An 18,858-nucleotide genomic window follows, 5' to 3' on the forward strand; every position below is an offset into this window, starting at 1 on the left:
CTACCGGTAAATTCAAATTTATGGGTATGTGGACCTATAGCATTGGAGAGGATGCGGGGTTAACCCACACATAGGCTGCCATGGAGTACATCAGGAAAGGAAAATTATGGTGATTATTTGATAATAAATTTTGCGTTTTTATATTTTTTTTGTTTCTGTTATAAAATTTTGCAGATAATTAATTTCTTCATAAATGTAGGCCAAAATGTATTCGGCTACATTTCTTTGGTCAAAATAACCCAAATCCGTGTATATTATTTAGCCTGTAGGAAACTTCCAGAGAGTCCACAAACTATGGATATGTATCTGAAAATCGACCAATCCTGATGTACTGATGGCCAATCTCATTTCTTGAGGCCCTGAAATGTCAGGACACTATAAATACCCCCCAAATGACCACTGTTTTGGAAAGTAGACAGTCCAATGTGTTTAGTAAGGGGCGTGGTGAATTTTTTGGGAAAATTAAGAAATTGTCTGCATTGTTGTGATTGGTCACAGCTAATCACATAGTATAAGCGGGCTGTAATTGGTCTTGTCTGTACCGTGTGATCACTGATCACAGCTAGCAAAAAATTGTATACAATGAATTGCATAAATCAAAGCCATTCATTGTTTACAATTTCCATGTGATCTGCTATGATTGGCCACAGCAATCACATGGTACTGGCAGTAGGCCAGCACACTGATCAGACATCAGCTGTGTCCAGCGGACATACGTGTGAGGAGCATTCTTAGAGGATGTCCCCCCCAGAGACATAAAGGTGCCGCCCAGCTGTCATTTGACAATAAGCTGGGCGGGAAGTGTTTAAGGAGTTCCCTCTCCGCTCCAAGGCCATTTGCTGAATTGATGGGGCCCCAAGTGTGGTACAATCTCCTTTTTTGGTGGCACTGATGGTGACCACTGCAACAGCTCCCATATGTAAAACCATGACCAGGGCCGGCGCTACCACTAGGCAAACTAGGCAGCCACCTAGGGCGCACTGCCGCCTAGGGCGCCCGGCTGCTGGTGAGCCCACTCCCTCTCTCCCTCAGCAACTAACTTAACAGGCAGCTGCTCTGCTCCCAAGTCCCTCCATAGAGTGTCAGAGGCGCAGGCACAGCAGCGGCGGAGGAATGTAGGAAGGAGGGAAAACATCCCCTGCGCCCCTGATCATCACTGTGTCACTGCCAGTGAGTGTGACCTGTGTGTGTACCACCGTGCACAGTCACGTCATTACCGCTCAACACTGGCCTATGTCTGATGTACCGCTCTACCTCCGCTACAGCCAGCCACCTCTGCACCTTTGCCTTTCTACCCAGTGCTGTGTCCATACGTCGCATGATTCCCCCCCCCCCCCCATCCTGGAGGCCTCTCTTTTTTCCCTCCTGTGTACACCGCGCGCAGGAATACTGCTGCCCCCCCCCCCTCCCATCGTGGAGGCTCAGGTCGCTCTCCCACCTGACCTGGCCTGTCCTCCTGAACAATGGCAGGCATCATTGAACTTAATGGCAGCACTCCTGGCTTGGTGATAGTAGGAGCCTTAGCCTGCCTGGACTCACAGAGGCCAGGCAGCGTTTAACTGGCAGCGGCGGGGTCAAGTTGTCGGATGCAGAGAGAGCTGCAGTGGTGAGTAGATCATAAAGCTGCAGAGGTGAGCACCAGTCACAGTCAGACCGTCACCTGGTGAGTAAAAGTTTTCACTGACATGTATACAGATATAGTATACATTGTGGGTGCTGGTGAAGTTGCACATTATGGACGCTGGTGAGGCTGTACATTATGGACACTGGTGAGGCTGTACATTATGGATGCTGGTGAGGCTGTACATTATGGATGCTGGTGAGGCTGTACATTATGGACGTTGGTGAGGCTGTACATTATGGACGCTGGTGAGGCTGTACATTGGCTGCACATTATGGGCACTGGTGAGGCTGCACATTATGGACGCTGGTGAGGCTGTACATTGGCTGCACATTATGGACGCTGGTGAGGCTGTAAATTGGCTGCACATTATGGGCACGTGTGAGGCTGTACATTGGCTGCACATTATGGATGGTGGTGAGGCTGCACATTATGGGCGCTGGTTAGGCTTTACATTGGCTGCACATTATGGACGCTGGTGAGGCTGAACATTATGGGCGCTGGTGAGGCTGCACATTGGCTGCACATTATGGACGCTGGTGAGGCTGTACATTGGCTGCACATTATGGGCACGTGTGAGGCTGTACATTGGCTGCACATTATGGATGGTGGTGAGGCTGCACATTATGGGCGCTGGTTAGGCTTTACATTGGCTGCACATTATGGACGCTGGTGAGGCTGAACATTATGGGCGCTGGTGAGGCTGCACATTGGCTGCACATTATGGGCACTGGTGAAGCTGCACATTGGCTGCACATTATGGGTGCTGGTGAGGCTGCACATTATGGGCACTGGCGAGGCTGTACTTTATGGGCGTTCTTTGAATTATTTGATCCAAAAGCTGGTTTGGGGGCAAAACTGTAAAATTTCTACAATTAGCAGGTCTAGCAAAGTGTTGCATGCAAAATAGTAGCAGTCATTAAAAAGGTGGGGTATACATGGGCAGGGATGGAGAAAAGAGGGGGGGCGGCAAAATTAGGTTTCGCCTAGGGTGTCAAAAATCCTTGCACCAGCCCTGACCATAACAGAGTGGCACCTGGAGATACAACTCAGTAATTACAGGAGAAATGTACATTCACAGATAAAGTGATCATTTAAATCTGATTCTAGAATGCACCAAATATTACCGATATTGTATGTTTAGTGATATGATCTGTAACTTAACATTGTTATCACAGCTACATTAGATATACAGCTTTTAGTTATATTTGACATAATGTCCCATTTTATCCATCATGTTGATTAAACCTCATGATGGAAAACAAGAGACGGAACTACAACCATATTTCATGAAGCTTTTAGCATTACATGCATTATGTCAGCTACACCATCTACTAAACATTACAGGTTACAATGTAGCAGTATAGAACATTCCATTATTCTTCATATGACATGTGATAAATATTTCCTCCATTCAGAAATACATTTCCACAGAAAACTGTCTTTTATTCTTCTGTACATGTGACATTTGGGGTGATACTAATGACATCTTGCTTTATTTTGTCCAAAAATGGCAGGGGACCTGCAAACCCATTACTCCTTTTTGGATTATATAAAAGGTATGTAATACAGGAGGACTGATTTATAAGATGAGGCGATATTAATGTCATCTTCTTTTATCTAGAACAGGGGTCTCCACATTTTCATGTATAAATACATAAGGGGGATATGATCTCCATGTATTAATTCATAAGGGGAGATATGATCACCATGTATAAATACATAAGGGGGGAATATGATCTCTATGTATAAATACATAAGGGGGGAATATGATCTCTATGTATAAATACATAAGGGGGAAACGATCACCATGTATAAATACATACATACATTGCTTACCGCTCAACAGATTGTCAACCATTTCAATAGCAAAATCGACACAATTCACAAGGAGATATCCAGCATTCAAATTCCTCCCCTACCCAACACAGCAGGTCCAACACCACGCTCAACACTCTCCTCTTTTTGCCCAGTTACCACAGATGAAGTTGATAAACTCTTCTCCATGGCCCACCTCACTACCTGCTCCCTGGACCCTGTCCCCTCACAATTACTGCTACCACCTTCTCGCTCTATCCTCAACTCCCTAACCCACATCTTCAACCTCTCCTCTGGCACCTTTCCTTCCCTGCTCAAACATGCACTGGTTACCCCCATACTCAAAAAACCCTCACTAGACCCCACCTGTTTGAAAAACTTAAGACCCATCTCCCTGCTCCCGTTTTCCTCCAAGCTCATCGAACGCCTTGTCCATGACCAAATGAGTCGCTACCTCATGGACAACAACCATCTCGATCCTCTACAGTCTGGCTTCCGCCCACAACATTCTACTGAAACCGCTCTACTAAAACTCACCAATGACCTACTAACTGCTAAAACCAATGGCCACTACTCCGTACTCATACTTTTAGACCTCTCTGCTGCCTTTGACACAGTTGATCACCTGCTCCTCCTCAGCAAATTAAACTCCCTTGGCCTCTGTGATTCTGCTTTATCCTGGTTTTCCTCCTACCTATCTCAGTGCACTTTCAGTGTCACTTACAACTCCATCTCCTCCACTCCCCTTCCTCTTTCTGTTGGGGTACCTCAAGGCTCCATCCTTGGACCCCTCCTATTCTCGCTCTATACCTCTTCCCTGGGCCTATGAAACCCAGATCTATCTCTCCACTCCTCAACTCACCCCATAGATCTCCTCACAGATCTCAAACTTACCGAAGGACATATCGATATGACTGTCACACCACTTCCTCAAACTCAATCTTTCTAAAACTGAGCTTGTATATTTCCTCCTTCACGATCCCATTAATATCAACACCACAACCATTGGTCCCTCCACACATGCCAGGGTCCTGGGTGTAATCCTTGACTCTGACCTCTCCTTCAGCCCCCACATCCAATCACTGGCTAAATCCTGCTGCTTTAATCTCCAGAATTCCACCTTCCTGACTAATGACATCGCAAAGTAACTTATTCACTCCTTGATTATTTCCCGCCTTGACTACTGCAACTCTCTCCTTAATGGCCGACCCTTACACAGGCTCCTCCCCCCTTCAGTCTATTATGAATGCTGCTGCTAGACTAATACACCTCACTAATCGATCCATAACTGCTGCTCATCTCTGCCAATCCCTTCACTGCTTTCCCCTACCCCACCGTATAAAATTCAAAATGCTAACCATAACATACAAGGCCACTCACAACATCGCCCCCATCTACATCACCAACCTCATCTGCAGATATCGCCCATATTGTCCCCTCCACTCCTCCTAGGACCTCCTGCTCTCTAGCTCCCTTGTTACCTCCTCCCATGCTCGCCTTCAGGACTTCTCCAGAGCCTCTCCCATCCTATGGAACTCCCTGCCCCAGTCTGTCCAATCAGCCCCTACCCTGTCAACCTTTAGGAGATCCCTGAAAACTCATTTATTCAGGGAAGCCTATCCCACACCCACCTAACAACTGTCCCTGAGCCACCCCCATCAAATCATTCTCTGCAGCTATTACCTTTTGTACCACCACCCCCTCCCTTTAGAATGTAAGCTCTATGAGCCGTGCTCTCTTGTACCTTTTGTATTGAACTGTACTGCAATTGTGTTGTCCACCACTATACATTGTAAAGCACTGTATAAACTGTTGGCGCTATAAAAATCGTGAATAATAATAATAATAATTCATAAGGGGGACATGATCACCATGTATAAATATATAAGGGGGGATATGATTTCCATGTATAAATATATAAGGGGGGATATGGTCTCCATGTATAAATACATAAGGGGGGTATGGTCTCCATGTATAAACACATAAGGGGAGATATGAACACCCAGATCCTTCACTATTGAATCCTCCATGTTGTTGTCCTCCTAAAATTTACATGTATTATGTCAGTGGTCTACCAGAATACCCAGGTCCTTCTCCATCATTGACTCAAGAAGACAAAACCCAAATCCAATAAGGGCACCAAACAAGCATCCAAGAGTTTAAGGTTTTTAATGATAATATCAGGAATTTTGTAGTGCTTTTTAGGGGGCCAAGAACACTTTGCTTACATCGGAGGTTAGGAATTTGGACTTGGTAAGAAAATACCAAGTAGATCTGCGTTTTACTGATTTCATCATTTTCAGGACTTAAGCCAATGTTAGTTAATGCAGTAGAAACTTTTTTTTTTTTACCTCCCCAAACATGACTGAGGTGAAGATATTGAAGTGATCTGGAGCTATCATATATTTTTTTCTAATGCCGCGTACACACGGTCGAACTGCATGACGTACTTAGTCTGGCGTACTTTCCGCCAGACTGTCCGTCTGACTTTCCGAACGGGCTACTTGCCCACACACACCACTTTTTCAGCGGACTAATATGGCGTACTAAGTCCGCCGTACTATCCGCCCTACTTTTGAAATGAACGGACTCGCCCACACACGCGGAGGAAAGTCCGCTCATTTCGAGCGCGTCTCCAGGTAGACGGGGCCCGCGAAGGAGACTTCGCTGGCCCCGCCGCCTGGTATGGACTTAAAGGGGAACCCCAACGCCGAACAAAATCGGCGTGGGGGTCCCCCCAAGTCCACAACAGACCCTTGTCCAAGCACGCTACCCGGCCGGCCAGGAAAGGGGGGGCAAACGAGCGCCCCCCCCTCCTGAGCCGTACCAGGCCGCGTGCCCTCAACATGGGGGGGTGCCTTGGGGAAGGGGGGCGGCGCGGCCCCCCCACCCCAAAGCACCTTGTCCCCATGTTGATGAGGACAAGGGACTCTTCCCGACAACCCTGGCCGTTGGTTGTCGGGGTCTGCGGGCGGGGGGCTTATCGGAATCCAGGAGCCCCCTTTAATAAGGGGGCCCCCGGATCCCGGCCCCCCACCCTATGTGAATGAGTATGGGGTACAATGTACCCCTACCCATTCACCTGTAAAATAAAAGTGCAAAAAAAACACAACACACGAGATAAAATACTTTATTGCACAGCTCCGGGGGTCTTCCGTCTTCGGGGGTCTTCTCGCCGGACTCCTCCGCTATCTTCTTGTAGCTCTTTTGCTAGCGGAGGAGTCCGGCTTTCTTCCTCGCCGCCGGCCTCTTCTCCCGACTTCGTGGGTCTTGTCCCCCTCTTCGGTTCTTCTGCCGGGCCACCGCGCCTTCTTATAGCTCTTTTACAGGCGGTGGCCCGGTCTTCTGTCGCCGCCGCCTTCCGTTCTTCTTCTTCTCCTTCTTCTCCTGGAGATGTTGACTCGACGCTCTCTCCGGCCACAATGCCAGGGATGCGCTGCACGGCCACTTATATAGGGACAAGGGGCGGTGTCACATGGCTTTATGTCACATGGGTTGGTCACATGGGTTGATGTCACATGGGGACTATGACATCATAAGGGGGCGGGGTCACCATGTGACACCAACCCATGTGACATAAAGCCATGTGACACCTCCCCTTCTCCCTATATAAGTGGCCGCGCAGCGCGTCCCTGGCATTGCGGCCGGAGAGAACGTCGAGTCAACATCTCCAGGAGAAGAAGGAGAAGAAGAAGAACGGAAGGCGGCGGCGACAGAAGACTGGGCCACCGCCTGTAAAAGAGCTATAAGAAGGCGCGGTGGCCCGGCAGAAGAACCGAAGAGGGGGACAAGACCCCCGAAGTTGGGAGAAGAGGCCGGCGGCGAGGAAGAAAGCCGGACTCCTCCGCTAGCAAAAGAGCTACAAGAAGATAGCGGAGGAGTCTGGCGAGAAGACCCCCGAAGACGGAAGACCCCCGGAGCTGTGCAATAAAGTATTTTATCTCGTGTGTTGTGTTTTTTTTTGTACTTTTATTTTACAGGTGAATGGGTAGGGGTACATTGTACCCCATACTCATTCACATAGGGTGGAGGATCGGTATCCGGGGGCCCCCTTATTAAAGGGGCTCCCGGATTCCGATAAGCCCCCCGCCCGCAGACCCCGACAACCAACGGCCAGGGTTGTCGGGAAGAGGCCCTTGTCCTCATAAACATGGGGACAAGGTGCTTTGGGGTGGGGGGGCCGCGCGCCCCCCCCTTCCCCAAGGCACCCCCCCATGTTGAGGGCACGCGGCCTGGTACGGCTCAGGAGGGGGGGCGCTCGCTCGCCCCCCCTTTCCTGGCCGGCCGGGTAGTGTGCTCGGACAAGGGTCTGTTGTGGACTTGGGGGGGACCCCCACGCCGATTTTTTTCGGCGTTGGGGTTCCCCTTTAAGTCCATACCAGGCGGCAGGGCCAGCGACGTGTCCTTCGCCGGCCCCGCCTACCTGGACACCCGCTCGGAATGAGCGGACTTTTCTCCGGGCGGGAAAAGTCCGCTCATTTCAAAAGTACAGCGGACTGGCACACACACGGCCGGATTATCCGCCGAAATGCGAGTACGACGGACAGAATTTCAGAAAAACCGAAATTCTTAGTACGCCGGACTGCACGCTGAAAAAGTCAGCTGAAGCCCACACACGAGCGGATTGTCCGCTGAAATGTGTTTCAACGGACTAAGTACGTCATACAATCTGCTCGTGTGTACGGGGCATAAGCCTCACGAAGGGGACATTTTGGACCTCTAAAATGCATTTGTATTGTCCCACCGACTTTTACTGAAATGAAGTCAGTGGTGAGGCACTTCAATTGTAATTTTTACCCATTTTCCCAAGGAGATCCTGTGGGATGTGGAAGCCCTCTGCTCAGAACCAGATCCTTTACATCAACATCAATACTATGTAGCACTAACCCCCGAAGGAGCTGCTGGTTTTATTCAGGCTTCCCGTTACCTCTCCTGCTCGTCTCTTCATCTTAGGGGGGTCCCGTTGGAAAGAAGCCCAAATGATGATAGATCAGACACGTGGTCCTTTTTGAAGATTTATTTAGGGATAACACCAAAGAAAGACACAAGACACAGTCCTTCAATAGAGGGTTAGAGGATAAGGGGAGATCAGGCACCTAGTAATTCCGGGTTAGAGGTATTAGTCAGATCCAGAGGACAAACAGCTCCACAGACTGGATCCAGCAATCACCGGATAGGCCCCTCTCACTTGACCTAGCAGCCGATGAGATGCTCAACAAAGTCTCTGCCACAGACTTGTTAACTGAACTTGGAGATTTTTTGAGAGTACATATTCAACAAAGTCTCTGCCACAGACTTACCAATTGAACTTAGAGATTTTTGAGAGTTTTAGGAAGAACTACCATACAGTACCAGATTCTTTCAGCTGACCCGGCGATACTGTATTGATATCGATCCTCAAACTGAGTTCCCAGGCTCCTCCAGAGACACCAGCCTTGCGCTCGGTCCTCCACTGGAATATTCCTCCCCTGGATCCTCCAGCTTTCTTGGCTTCTCCCCACAGGCGAGGCAGCACAGGACCAACCCTGGATCAGCAGGCCCAAAGACATTCCTGGGCCCACACTCTCAGTTGTGAAGCCTCGGGCCAGACGGCCCGAGGCGCAGATCCAATGCGCCACAGACCCCAAGCCGGGAGGGCCATGAGGTCGGGGTAGCGGACCCCAGAAAACGAACCCAAAAAAATGGCACCGGTACCTTAAATACCCTCTCCCAGAATGCACAGCAGGGAAACCACACCCACTGAACCATTTCCGAGCAAGAGGTGGCATTTAATGCATCCAGCCCACTGCTGTTCCACACCCACCTAAAGTGACAGCGACACCTACAGTCAAGTGGGAATCACTGCAATACAGCTGGACTGGTACAGAAACCAGAACTTTTAGAGAAATTAGTCTAAGCCAAACTACAGCTTCAGACAATTACATTTGAAAAAGACAATAGCGTCTGCTCATCAGGAGCAGGGCGCTACAATAGTAATACCAGCAGGGCCATTTTTAATATTGATTAGACCCTGGGCAAACATTTTCTTGGGCCCCCCATGCAATTTCTCTCTCCGCCTGCTCTGAACCTACAATAAATAGCATCTAGACTCAAGATCAGTTTACTGAATCATATCAGGCAGCGATTGCGATTGGCTGCCAGAGGTTACAGTGTATCACTACCACTCACTGACTGGCTGCTAGAGGTTACAGCACACGTTATGGCTCACTTATTATTTGCAAGCAGTTACAGCTCGACTTCTGCTTGTTGATTGGTTGCTACAGATTACTGCACATCAATACTGCTCACTGATTGGTTGCTAAAGGTTACTGGACACCCTTACCACTCACCATTTGGCTGCTAGAAGTTACAGCACATGAATACTACTTACTAATTGGTTGATAGAGGTTACTGCATATCCTTACCGCTCGATGATTGGTTGCAAGAGGTTAGTGCACATCGTTACTGCTCACAGATTGGTTACTAAAGGTTACAGCATATTATCTCCTCACTGTCTGCACACCATGGACTGGGGAGATGAGGGGACCCATCCATAAATAGAAAACCCCAATGTAATGGGGATTCTTATTGCCCACTAATGTAATGGTTATTTACACTGACCACTAATGTAATAAGAACATTCACAGGAACCACTAATGTAAGGAAAGATTTACACTGACCACCAATGTAAGGGGGACCTTCACACTGGCCACTAGCGTGAATGAATTGGATTGTACACAAAGCTCCAATGTAATGAGAAGATTTACACTGACCACCAATATAACTGAGATAATTTAGCCTGCGTTCACATTTGCGTGTGTGTGAGGAACACATGCAAAATTGCTTTCCTGACCCCACAGAAATGTGCTGCCCTTTAGCAGATACTCAGCAGTGCCATTTATTGTTAATGAATCCCTCATGCATCAGCTGAGATGTGTGTGTTCACATGCACCACAATTCAGGGTGCTGTGGCACCATGTTATTTTGAAAAAGGGTTCCACCTCTAATTTGCTTACCTTTGCAGATCAGACTGATGTTAGGCTTAATGACCACAGTTTTAGACAGGACTTTCAAGCATGCCCCTTTACCTCTTTGGTGGGCAGCAGAAGTTATGGTGGATATGACCTTGGGGGGCCATGATATACATAGAAATGCTGATTCTATTTACATATCAATACTGCTGGTCCGTGGCTATTTACATATTAATGCAGCCGCTCTTTACATATCAATGCCGGTTATATACATGTAAACACAGGGTCTGCAGGTGAGACATCTTTACAGGGTAATAGGGCAGAGCTGGGCAGCATTAGTAACAGAACTTCACACTGAGATATCGGGACACAGCACAGGACTAAAACTTCACGGGACAAGGGAATTTGAATTGGGATAGTTGGCAAGTATGAGGCAGCTGCTTTGGGCCCCACAACAACAATAGGGCCCAGGGCAGATGCCCCTTTTGCCCTGCTTTAAAGATAGCCCTGAATACCAGTGAGATAACCCTGCAGGTCTTACTCTATTTTCCACTTTCCATTTTGCATATGTGGGGAAAGATGATACTGCCCAGTGAAGTATTTGATGGGTCATATACATGTGGCTCATGTACGCTGTTTTGCATGAAGTTAATACTGCGATCATTTTCATTTTAACAAGGGTTCAGGTCGCTTTTAAGATTTTTTTTGTTTTCTCTAGATATATATAAAGATGATGTAGTGAAGAAGAACATCGCAACTTGTCTTTTGGACTGGAAATGGGGAACAACAAACAATTTCCTCTACAAATGCAAAGGTGAGCATACAGTATGTGTGACATTGTAACAAAGAAACACTCTCTAAATCAGAAACTGATTAATGACTGCCAGATAGAATCCATAATTCTAGATGGTGTAGGACCTCCCTGACCTTCCAATCTCCAGTTCCAGTAAGGTCAGATTCTTTGACGAGGTACATGAAATTGCCTATTACAGAGATCAGATGGTGGCCATCCACTAATGCTTTCATCTGCTTTTTCTCTGGTTGTGAATAGAGTAGGGGAGAATTTCTGCCTTTTGTTGTTTCTTTTCTGTATATGTTCCCATCGGGGAGATTCTCTCTCTCTGTTTGAACTGACGACCATTGTCACTAGAAGAAAAAAGTGATTAGAATTCCAACATTTTAAGGTTGTCACTAAGAGATCCTTTTGAACATGAGCAAAACTGCCTATGAGGGGATTTTCCTTGACAATCCTGTTGTGCTTCTGGGACAGGAAGTTAAACTTAACACAAACCGCAAAAAAAAAAATAAAAAAAAATCTCTATTTAAAAAAAGTTTTAGCAAGAAAAACATTTTTTGTTTGTAGCACTGACCTCAATAGAGCTGCTGGTTTGATTTGGGCCTGCACTCTGCTAAAAAAAACCACTAACTTGACTCAGTCCCCTTGGCACAGCTGTGGTGCAATACAATACAGTACAATATAATATAACACAATATACCTATATTGACACTTCAGGATCCACTGGCTCCACCTGCTGAGGGAAAACAATACTCCACACAATGGTGTACTTAATCAAAGAATATTTTACTATAAGTATTGGCAAACAGGTGGTTACAATAATTGTGCTGTCATCCCAACATAGAATGACAGAACAATGATTTTTGATATAACAATTATAAACAATATAATTACAAGGGAGCTCCCCCTACTTGTATAGCTATGTGTGAGATCTCACTTAAAGTACTCAGTCTTTTTGGTCTTCTTGTCTTCGCTAGCAATGATAATTCCTTATAATTTGTAATCCAAGGGTTAAAGTAATTAAAGATGAGTTAAGGATGATCTTAGTATTGCTTCCGTAATTATAATAGAATACTTGAGATGCGATAGTAAGTAGGCCTTATGCCTGCCTAGTGTTAGTTGCTATACTTCTCCTCCGTAGGACTATGGATCCCAGCGAGGCCTTTATATAAGTCTGACTAGGTGCAAAAGTTAATAAACTATGGGCTGCAACCCACTCACCAACTGGATCGGAAGCTCGGTATGGTAACTTTGGTCCGGTGTTTGCAGCTTGCTTCTACGTCAGCTGGCTCCGTCAATCCATTCCGATAGGTGGACCTGGTCTTCCAATGCTCAAACGAGTGTCTCTGGATCTTCAGGTCACTCACACAACCGAGCAGGGTTGGGCTCCGCACGGGCAATAGGCCGCTTCCTCCGGAAGGCCTTTTCACAAGTCCTCACAGGCAGGCCGTGTGTTCCCAAGAGACATAAGATGGCCGCTTGGGCTCCTTTTATGTCCTACCTAGCATGCACTGTAAGAGAGGTCCATGGGTAGGTCACCCGGCATCCTGGGTAAAAAGGTCAACTCTCCAGGGTAAATAACAGTCACTTCCTGTACCAAGTTCAATGCTTTGATTAAAGCAAAAATCATTTAAGTCCACTATCAGTGTTTGGCCGCTAGATGGCGACAAACGCTAAGCCATAGAAACGTCCATAGACTTTCATTGTAAATGCTAATATAATTTAATAGGTAAGGATGCCAACATTACATGTTTTTCCAGGAAACTGGATATACTGTAAAGGGAGTTATTGCACCTCCAAAAAATTACATTCTTCTTAACCTCTTCCCACCCAGTGCTGCCCTTTAACCAGGTATTAAAGTGGAGTTCCACCCAGTGGAACTTCTGCTTATCTGATTCCTCCCCCACTCTGGTGCCACATTTGGCACTTTTCGGGGAGAGGGGGAGGGGAGAATGTCTTGACAGGTACCCTGTCCCACTTCCATCAGATCTTGCCACGGTGAGGTATGTCAGATGTTGGCCCCCTCTTCCTTCCATTGCTACCGGGCCAGTAAGAGAGTGCAGTGTGCTTCGCACATGCCCAGTAGGGACCTGGCTGTGAAGCTGCAAGGCTTCACTGCCAAGTTTCTTTACAAGCAAAACATTGGCTGGGGTGCCGACATCGCTGGATTCCAGGACAGGTGAGTGTCCTATTAGTAGGGATGGGCAGAGCACCCCACGGTTCAGTTCGCACCAGAACTTTCGAACAGAGCGAAAATTTGTGCGAACTTTAGAACCCCATTAAAGTCTAAGGGACTCGATCGTTCGAAATAAAAAGTGCTAATTTTAATGGCTAATATGCAAGATATTGTCCTAAAAAGGGTTTGGGGACCTGGCCCCTGCCCCAGGGGACATGGGTCAATGCCAATTTTTTCTTTTAAAAATGCCCTTTTTTTAGGAGCACTGATTTTAATGATGATTACAATTAAAAAAAGTGAAATATTCCTTTAAATATCATGCCTGGGGGGTATCTATAGTATGCCTGTGAAGTGCCACGTGTTTCCCGTGTTTAGAACAGTACCTGCACAAAATTACATTTAACGGAAAAAAAGTAATTTAAAACTGCTTGCGGTTTTAATGTAATGTCTGGTCCCGACACTATGGATGAAAATCATTGAGAAAAAAGTCGCATGGGTAGCCCTCCCCTGCCCATTACCAGCCCCTTTGGGTCTTGTATGGATATTAAGAGGAACCCCGTACCCAAATTAAAAAAAGGAAAGGCGTGGGGCCCCCAGGCCCTATATACTCAGAATAGCAGTATACAGGCGGTGCAAATAAGACAGGGACTGTGTAGGTTTGTTGTGTTAAGTAGAATATGTTTGTAATTTTGAACTGGTACATTTTTAAAGCGTAGCTCCAGTCAAAAAATCTATTTTTCGCTTTTTGGAAAACATAGGGAAGGGTTTTCACCACTGTATATTTTTTTTTGCTGTTCGTCTTTTTTCATCTCACTTCCTGTTGTCTCCTTCCATTTGCAAGTAGAAGACGTTTGTAAGTTCGATGTAGGGGCCTGCCCTATATGCTCTGTGGAAATGGGGGCCTAAGGTGTTAGTGTTGCCACAACACTGTAAGCCCTCAAAGTGACTCTTGGTGGGCGCTGGAGCGCCCTGCTGTGAACGATTATATCAAGAATTGTAATTACATGCCATTGTTGAACAGTGGTAGAAAAATTGGGCCTTTGGTGGTGGTGGTGCTGGTGGTGGTGCTGGTGCCACAACACTATAAGTCCTCACAGTTACAGTAAGCTCCAGTCCAGTCCAGTGTCTCCTTCCGTTTGCAAGTAGGAGACATTTGTAAGTTGGATGTTTGAAAGTAGGGGCCTGTAGGCACAACACTATAAGTCCTCACAGTTACTCTCAGTGGGCACAGGAACGGGCCCTGCTGTGAAATATTACATCAAGAATTGTAATTACATGCCCCTGTTAAACAGGGGCTGAAAAATTGGGCCTTAGACACTGCTTGCTGGTGCCACAACACTGCTCCCCTCATATAGTTGGGCCAATCTTACCACACCACACTTTTCCGATACACCTACTTTACCTATAGGTGTCAGGTCTGGAAAGTGCTTATTATCCCACAGTGGGGTATATTCTGTTGGTCCTACGTATCCCATTCCTTTTTTTTACTGCCTGCCGGACCTTTGTAATTAATCTTAGTGTAGGGCATTCAGAAAGGAATGAGTCAGCTTCCAGAGCTTCCACCAGTTTAACATGCTTAGCTCCCTGCAACAGCATCGGCTCCTTTTTATTCTTATCCTCCACCCTGTCCCAGCCCCTCAAATGCTGTAGCTGAGTGGCCAGAAAATAGCAGTGGGGGTGTGGGACTGCTGCTCCCCCCTCTTTTATTGGTAACTGCAGTGTCTGTAGGCCTATACGAGGTTGTCTCTTCTTCCATATTAGTTCCCTAAATAAAGTTTCAATCTTTTTGAACCATTCCATTCTTATCCAAACTGGGGCGTTGTGTAAATAATACAACAACTGGGGCATCCAGACCATTTTAATTAAATTAATTCTGCCAGCTACTGACAAAGGTAAATGTTTCCAAATGTCCCACTCCTGACTAAATCTAAACAGGAGGGGAGCAAGATTATCTTTTATATATTGGTTTGGGTCCCTTGTTAGCCATATTCCCAAGTATTTCATTCTGTCTACCACCCGCAGTTGAGCAACTGCAGGCGGCAGAGAGCTTATTGGGTCTACCGGCAGCAATGCAGACTTCTCCCAATTAATTACCAATCCTGATATCCGTCCAAAGTTTTCCACTATATTCATGGCCGTCACTAAGGATACATCTATGTCCCCAAGAAATAACAGGATATCATCTGTGTATAATGCAATCCTGTCTTCACCCGCTTCTCTTTTAAATCCCTGTATCACCCCTGCTGCTCTAATGGCAATTGCCAATGGTTCAATTGCCAAAGCGAACAAAAGGGGTGACAGGGGACATCCCTGTCGTGTACCCCTCTCAAGTTCTATCGGGTCAGAGTACATGTTGTTAATTTTTATTTTTGCTCTAGGGGTCCTATAAAGTGATTTTACCCAACCTATAAAGGTGGGTCCAAACATCTCCAGAGCCCGCCATAGATACCCCCACTCCAAGCTATCAAAAGCTTTAGCGGCATCTAGAGATACTATGGCCCTTGACCCCATGTTTAGCGTTGGAATCTGTAAGTTTAAATACACCCTCCTGATGTTAACACTGGTGGCCCTATTCGCTATAAACCCAGATTGATCTGGGTGTATAAGTTTTTGTATATGTCTATTCACCCTTGCTGCCAATACTTTTGCAAGTATTTTCACATCAGAGCACAACAATGATATTGGCCTATACGATGCAGTGTCCTTCGGGTCTTTCCCTTCTTTTGGCAGCACTATTATGGTGGCTTCTGACACTGAAATAGGCAGCCCCCCTCCTGATGCCACATCCTCCAGTACCTTCAATAGTTCTGGGATAAGCACCTCCCCATACCGTCTATAAATTTCTACTGGAAGACCATCTGGTCCTGGAGACTTCTGATTGGCCATCCCGGCCACAGCACACTTTACTTCCTCCAGGGTTATGGGGCTCTCTAGTTCTTCTTTCGCTTGTTCTGACAGTGTTGGCATTTCTATCCCTTCAAAAAATTGATCCCATTCCCCCCTCTCCTCTTTCTGTCTAGATTTATATAGCTTTGAATAATACAGCCTAAATGAGTCCAGAATTTCAGAGGTCCGAGAGGAGATTTCCTCCCCCCCGGCAGCCTAATTGCCGCGATCCCTGACGGGGAGTTGTTGGTTTTAACCAGCCTATCAAGCATACGGCCTACACTCTCCCCATCAGAGAACACCGCTTGTCTCTGAAACAGGCGCTTATTCTCCACCTTTCTCATAACAATATTTCTATATTTTGCTGGCTTCTAAGCCATCTCTTCTGTTTTTTAGGGGTTGGGTCTTCCACATATTGTTTTTCAGCCTCCACCACTTCCTCTCTGATACTCTCTTCCCATTTCCTAGAATTTATCTTAATCCCTTCCACCTGTTGTATTATTAACCCTCTAAGGAATGCCTTTAGGGTATCCCATACCACCCCTATTGGTGCTGTCCCCACATTTAAAGTTACAAACTCTTTTAATTTTTCATTTACCTCGGTTGGTCCCTCCATCAACTCTAACCAGAATGGACTTATTTTCCATTCTCTTTGCAAATTTTTGTCCTCAGCTTGAACCATTAAAATTAAAGGTGAGTGGTCCGACACTCCCCTTGGGGAATAGACTGTCTTTTACTATCCCTAGTGCCTCCCTATTTCCAAACGCCATGTCTATTCTTGATAGTATTTTATATGAGCTGGAGAAGCATGAATACTGCTGCGAAGTTGGATTCCGGGTTCTCCATATATCACACATATCTAATTCTTCCATAAATTGGGCCAATCGGCTCCTCAGAGCCTTGTCTGATTGAGCCCCAGGCGGAAACCTATCTTTTCCCCTATTGAGAACCTCATTAAAATCCCCCATCGCAAAGATTGGTATACCCTCTTTATCTTCCAGAAATTCTGCCAACCTAAATAATACCTCCATTTTAAAGGGTGGTGGGATATAAAGGTTTACCAGAATATAGGGCTTATTTTCTATTTGACAGTGTAGAAACACTTAGCGTCCCTCCATGTCTATTATAACTTTCTGAGGAACAAAGCACATCCCAATTCTAAACATTATGCTCACCCCCCTTGCATATGAGGAGTAAACCGAATGGTATTGGAACCGGAATTGCTTGCTGTAGAGTCCCCCCATAGTGTCTTTTGTCAAATGTGTCTCCTGTAGACATAATAAATCCGCTCGGTTTTTCTCCATAATTGAGAAGACAGCCATTTTCTTAACTGGGTTCCCAAGTCCCCTGATATTCCAGGAGGCTATATTCAAAATACTAAATTGTGTCGACAGAGGTTCTATTATGTTCCTGGCCTACCAGACTATAGCCACCAGAACTTGGGAGGCAACCCATTTCCATTAATAACAAATTATGTTCACTTAAGACCCTTTCTCCAAAAAACTGAACATCTTGCACCCATAAATAACCAACCAATTAAATTATTATACCAATCCCATTTCGTAATGCATAAGAAAAAACTCTTTTTACCCTATTCACGTGACAATCCTGTGTACTGATAATAATGTGGTTAAAGTACCTTCCCTGCTTCCCACCCCCTACCCCCATTACCCCCCCCCCCACCCCTATCCCCCCCATCCCTTTGCCTACCTTGGCTCCCCCCAAAGGTTTCATGTATGACCTTTCTCCAAACTAACCCCTCATCCAACTCCTTAGACCCCCCCAGTGTATTACATACCATTCTTAAATTATACTTGTTCTTGCCTTTCCCACCCCCTCCCCCCCCCCCCCACAAATACAACCAAAACAACAACTTGGCTGGCACATTGCCTGCCCTATACATTAGTATATCCACACATATATGTCTCCCCCTCCCCCCTCCCCATTAGATTAAAACTAAAGTCCAATAATATCATTTCTGGAGTTCTTCATCCTGTAGATTTTTCTTATTCTCCTCAAGCCATCTTGTCGCCTCAGCTACTGTATCAAAAATTTGTGTCCCTCCCAATGCCCTTATCCTCAGACGGGCTAGGTACAGTAGGACATACATGATTTTCTGCTTCTGCAGAGAGCATTTGATCCCTGTAAACTCGGCTCTGCGTTTTTGTAGCATTGGGGAGTAGTCTGAATAAAATGAGATCCTGACACTTTTAAAAAGAATTTCTTTATCCTTATAATTAAAAAAACTTTAAGAGCATTGACCGGGGGTGTCCATCAGTTAATGGAGCTCTAGCTGGAACTCTATGAGCTCTCTTTATAGCGAACAGAGGCGAAAAACTGGTCTCCCCAAACTCCTCTTTAATCCATTTCTCCAGAAACTCCACAGGGTGAGGTCCTTCACTTCCCTCAGGTAGTCCCACCACCCGAACATTGCTCCTACGTGCCCTATTTTCCATTTCATCCAATTTTAAAGTTTGGAGAGACATTTGTTCTCGTATTAGTCTAATTCCCTGTTTGAGAGGAACAAAGTCATCTTCCATTGAACTCAATCTTTCCTCTAGGGCCGTAGTCCTTTCCGTGGTTTTCTGCAATTTTTGACCAAGCGAAAGTA

At 46.1% G+C, this 18,858-nt stretch overlaps 1 protein-coding gene across 2 annotated transcripts in view; it reads left to right on the plus strand.

The window, feature by feature from the left end:
• Positions 1-18,858, plus strand: part of LOC143956893 (cytosolic phospholipase A2 gamma-like) — a 352,634-nt gene that overhangs the window by 289,936 nt on the left and 43,840 nt on the right. For both annotated transcript variants that reach the window (XM_077467060.1, XM_077467061.1), the window contains 2 exons: positions 3,130-3,180; positions 11,108-11,203. In XM_077467060.1, the coding sequence (XP_077323186.1) occupies positions 3,130-3,180; positions 11,108-11,203 (147 nt within the window). The remainder of the gene's footprint in view (positions 1-3,129; positions 3,181-11,107; positions 11,204-18,858) is intronic.

This window comes from Lithobates pipiens, unplaced genomic scaffold, assembly GCF_037356315.1.
Source record: "Lithobates pipiens isolate NorthernLeopardFrog02 unplaced genomic scaffold, aLitPip1_a1.2 Scaffold_44, whole genome shotgun sequence".
Taxonomy (NCBI): Eukaryota; Metazoa; Chordata; class Amphibia; order Anura; family Ranidae; genus Lithobates; species Lithobates pipiens.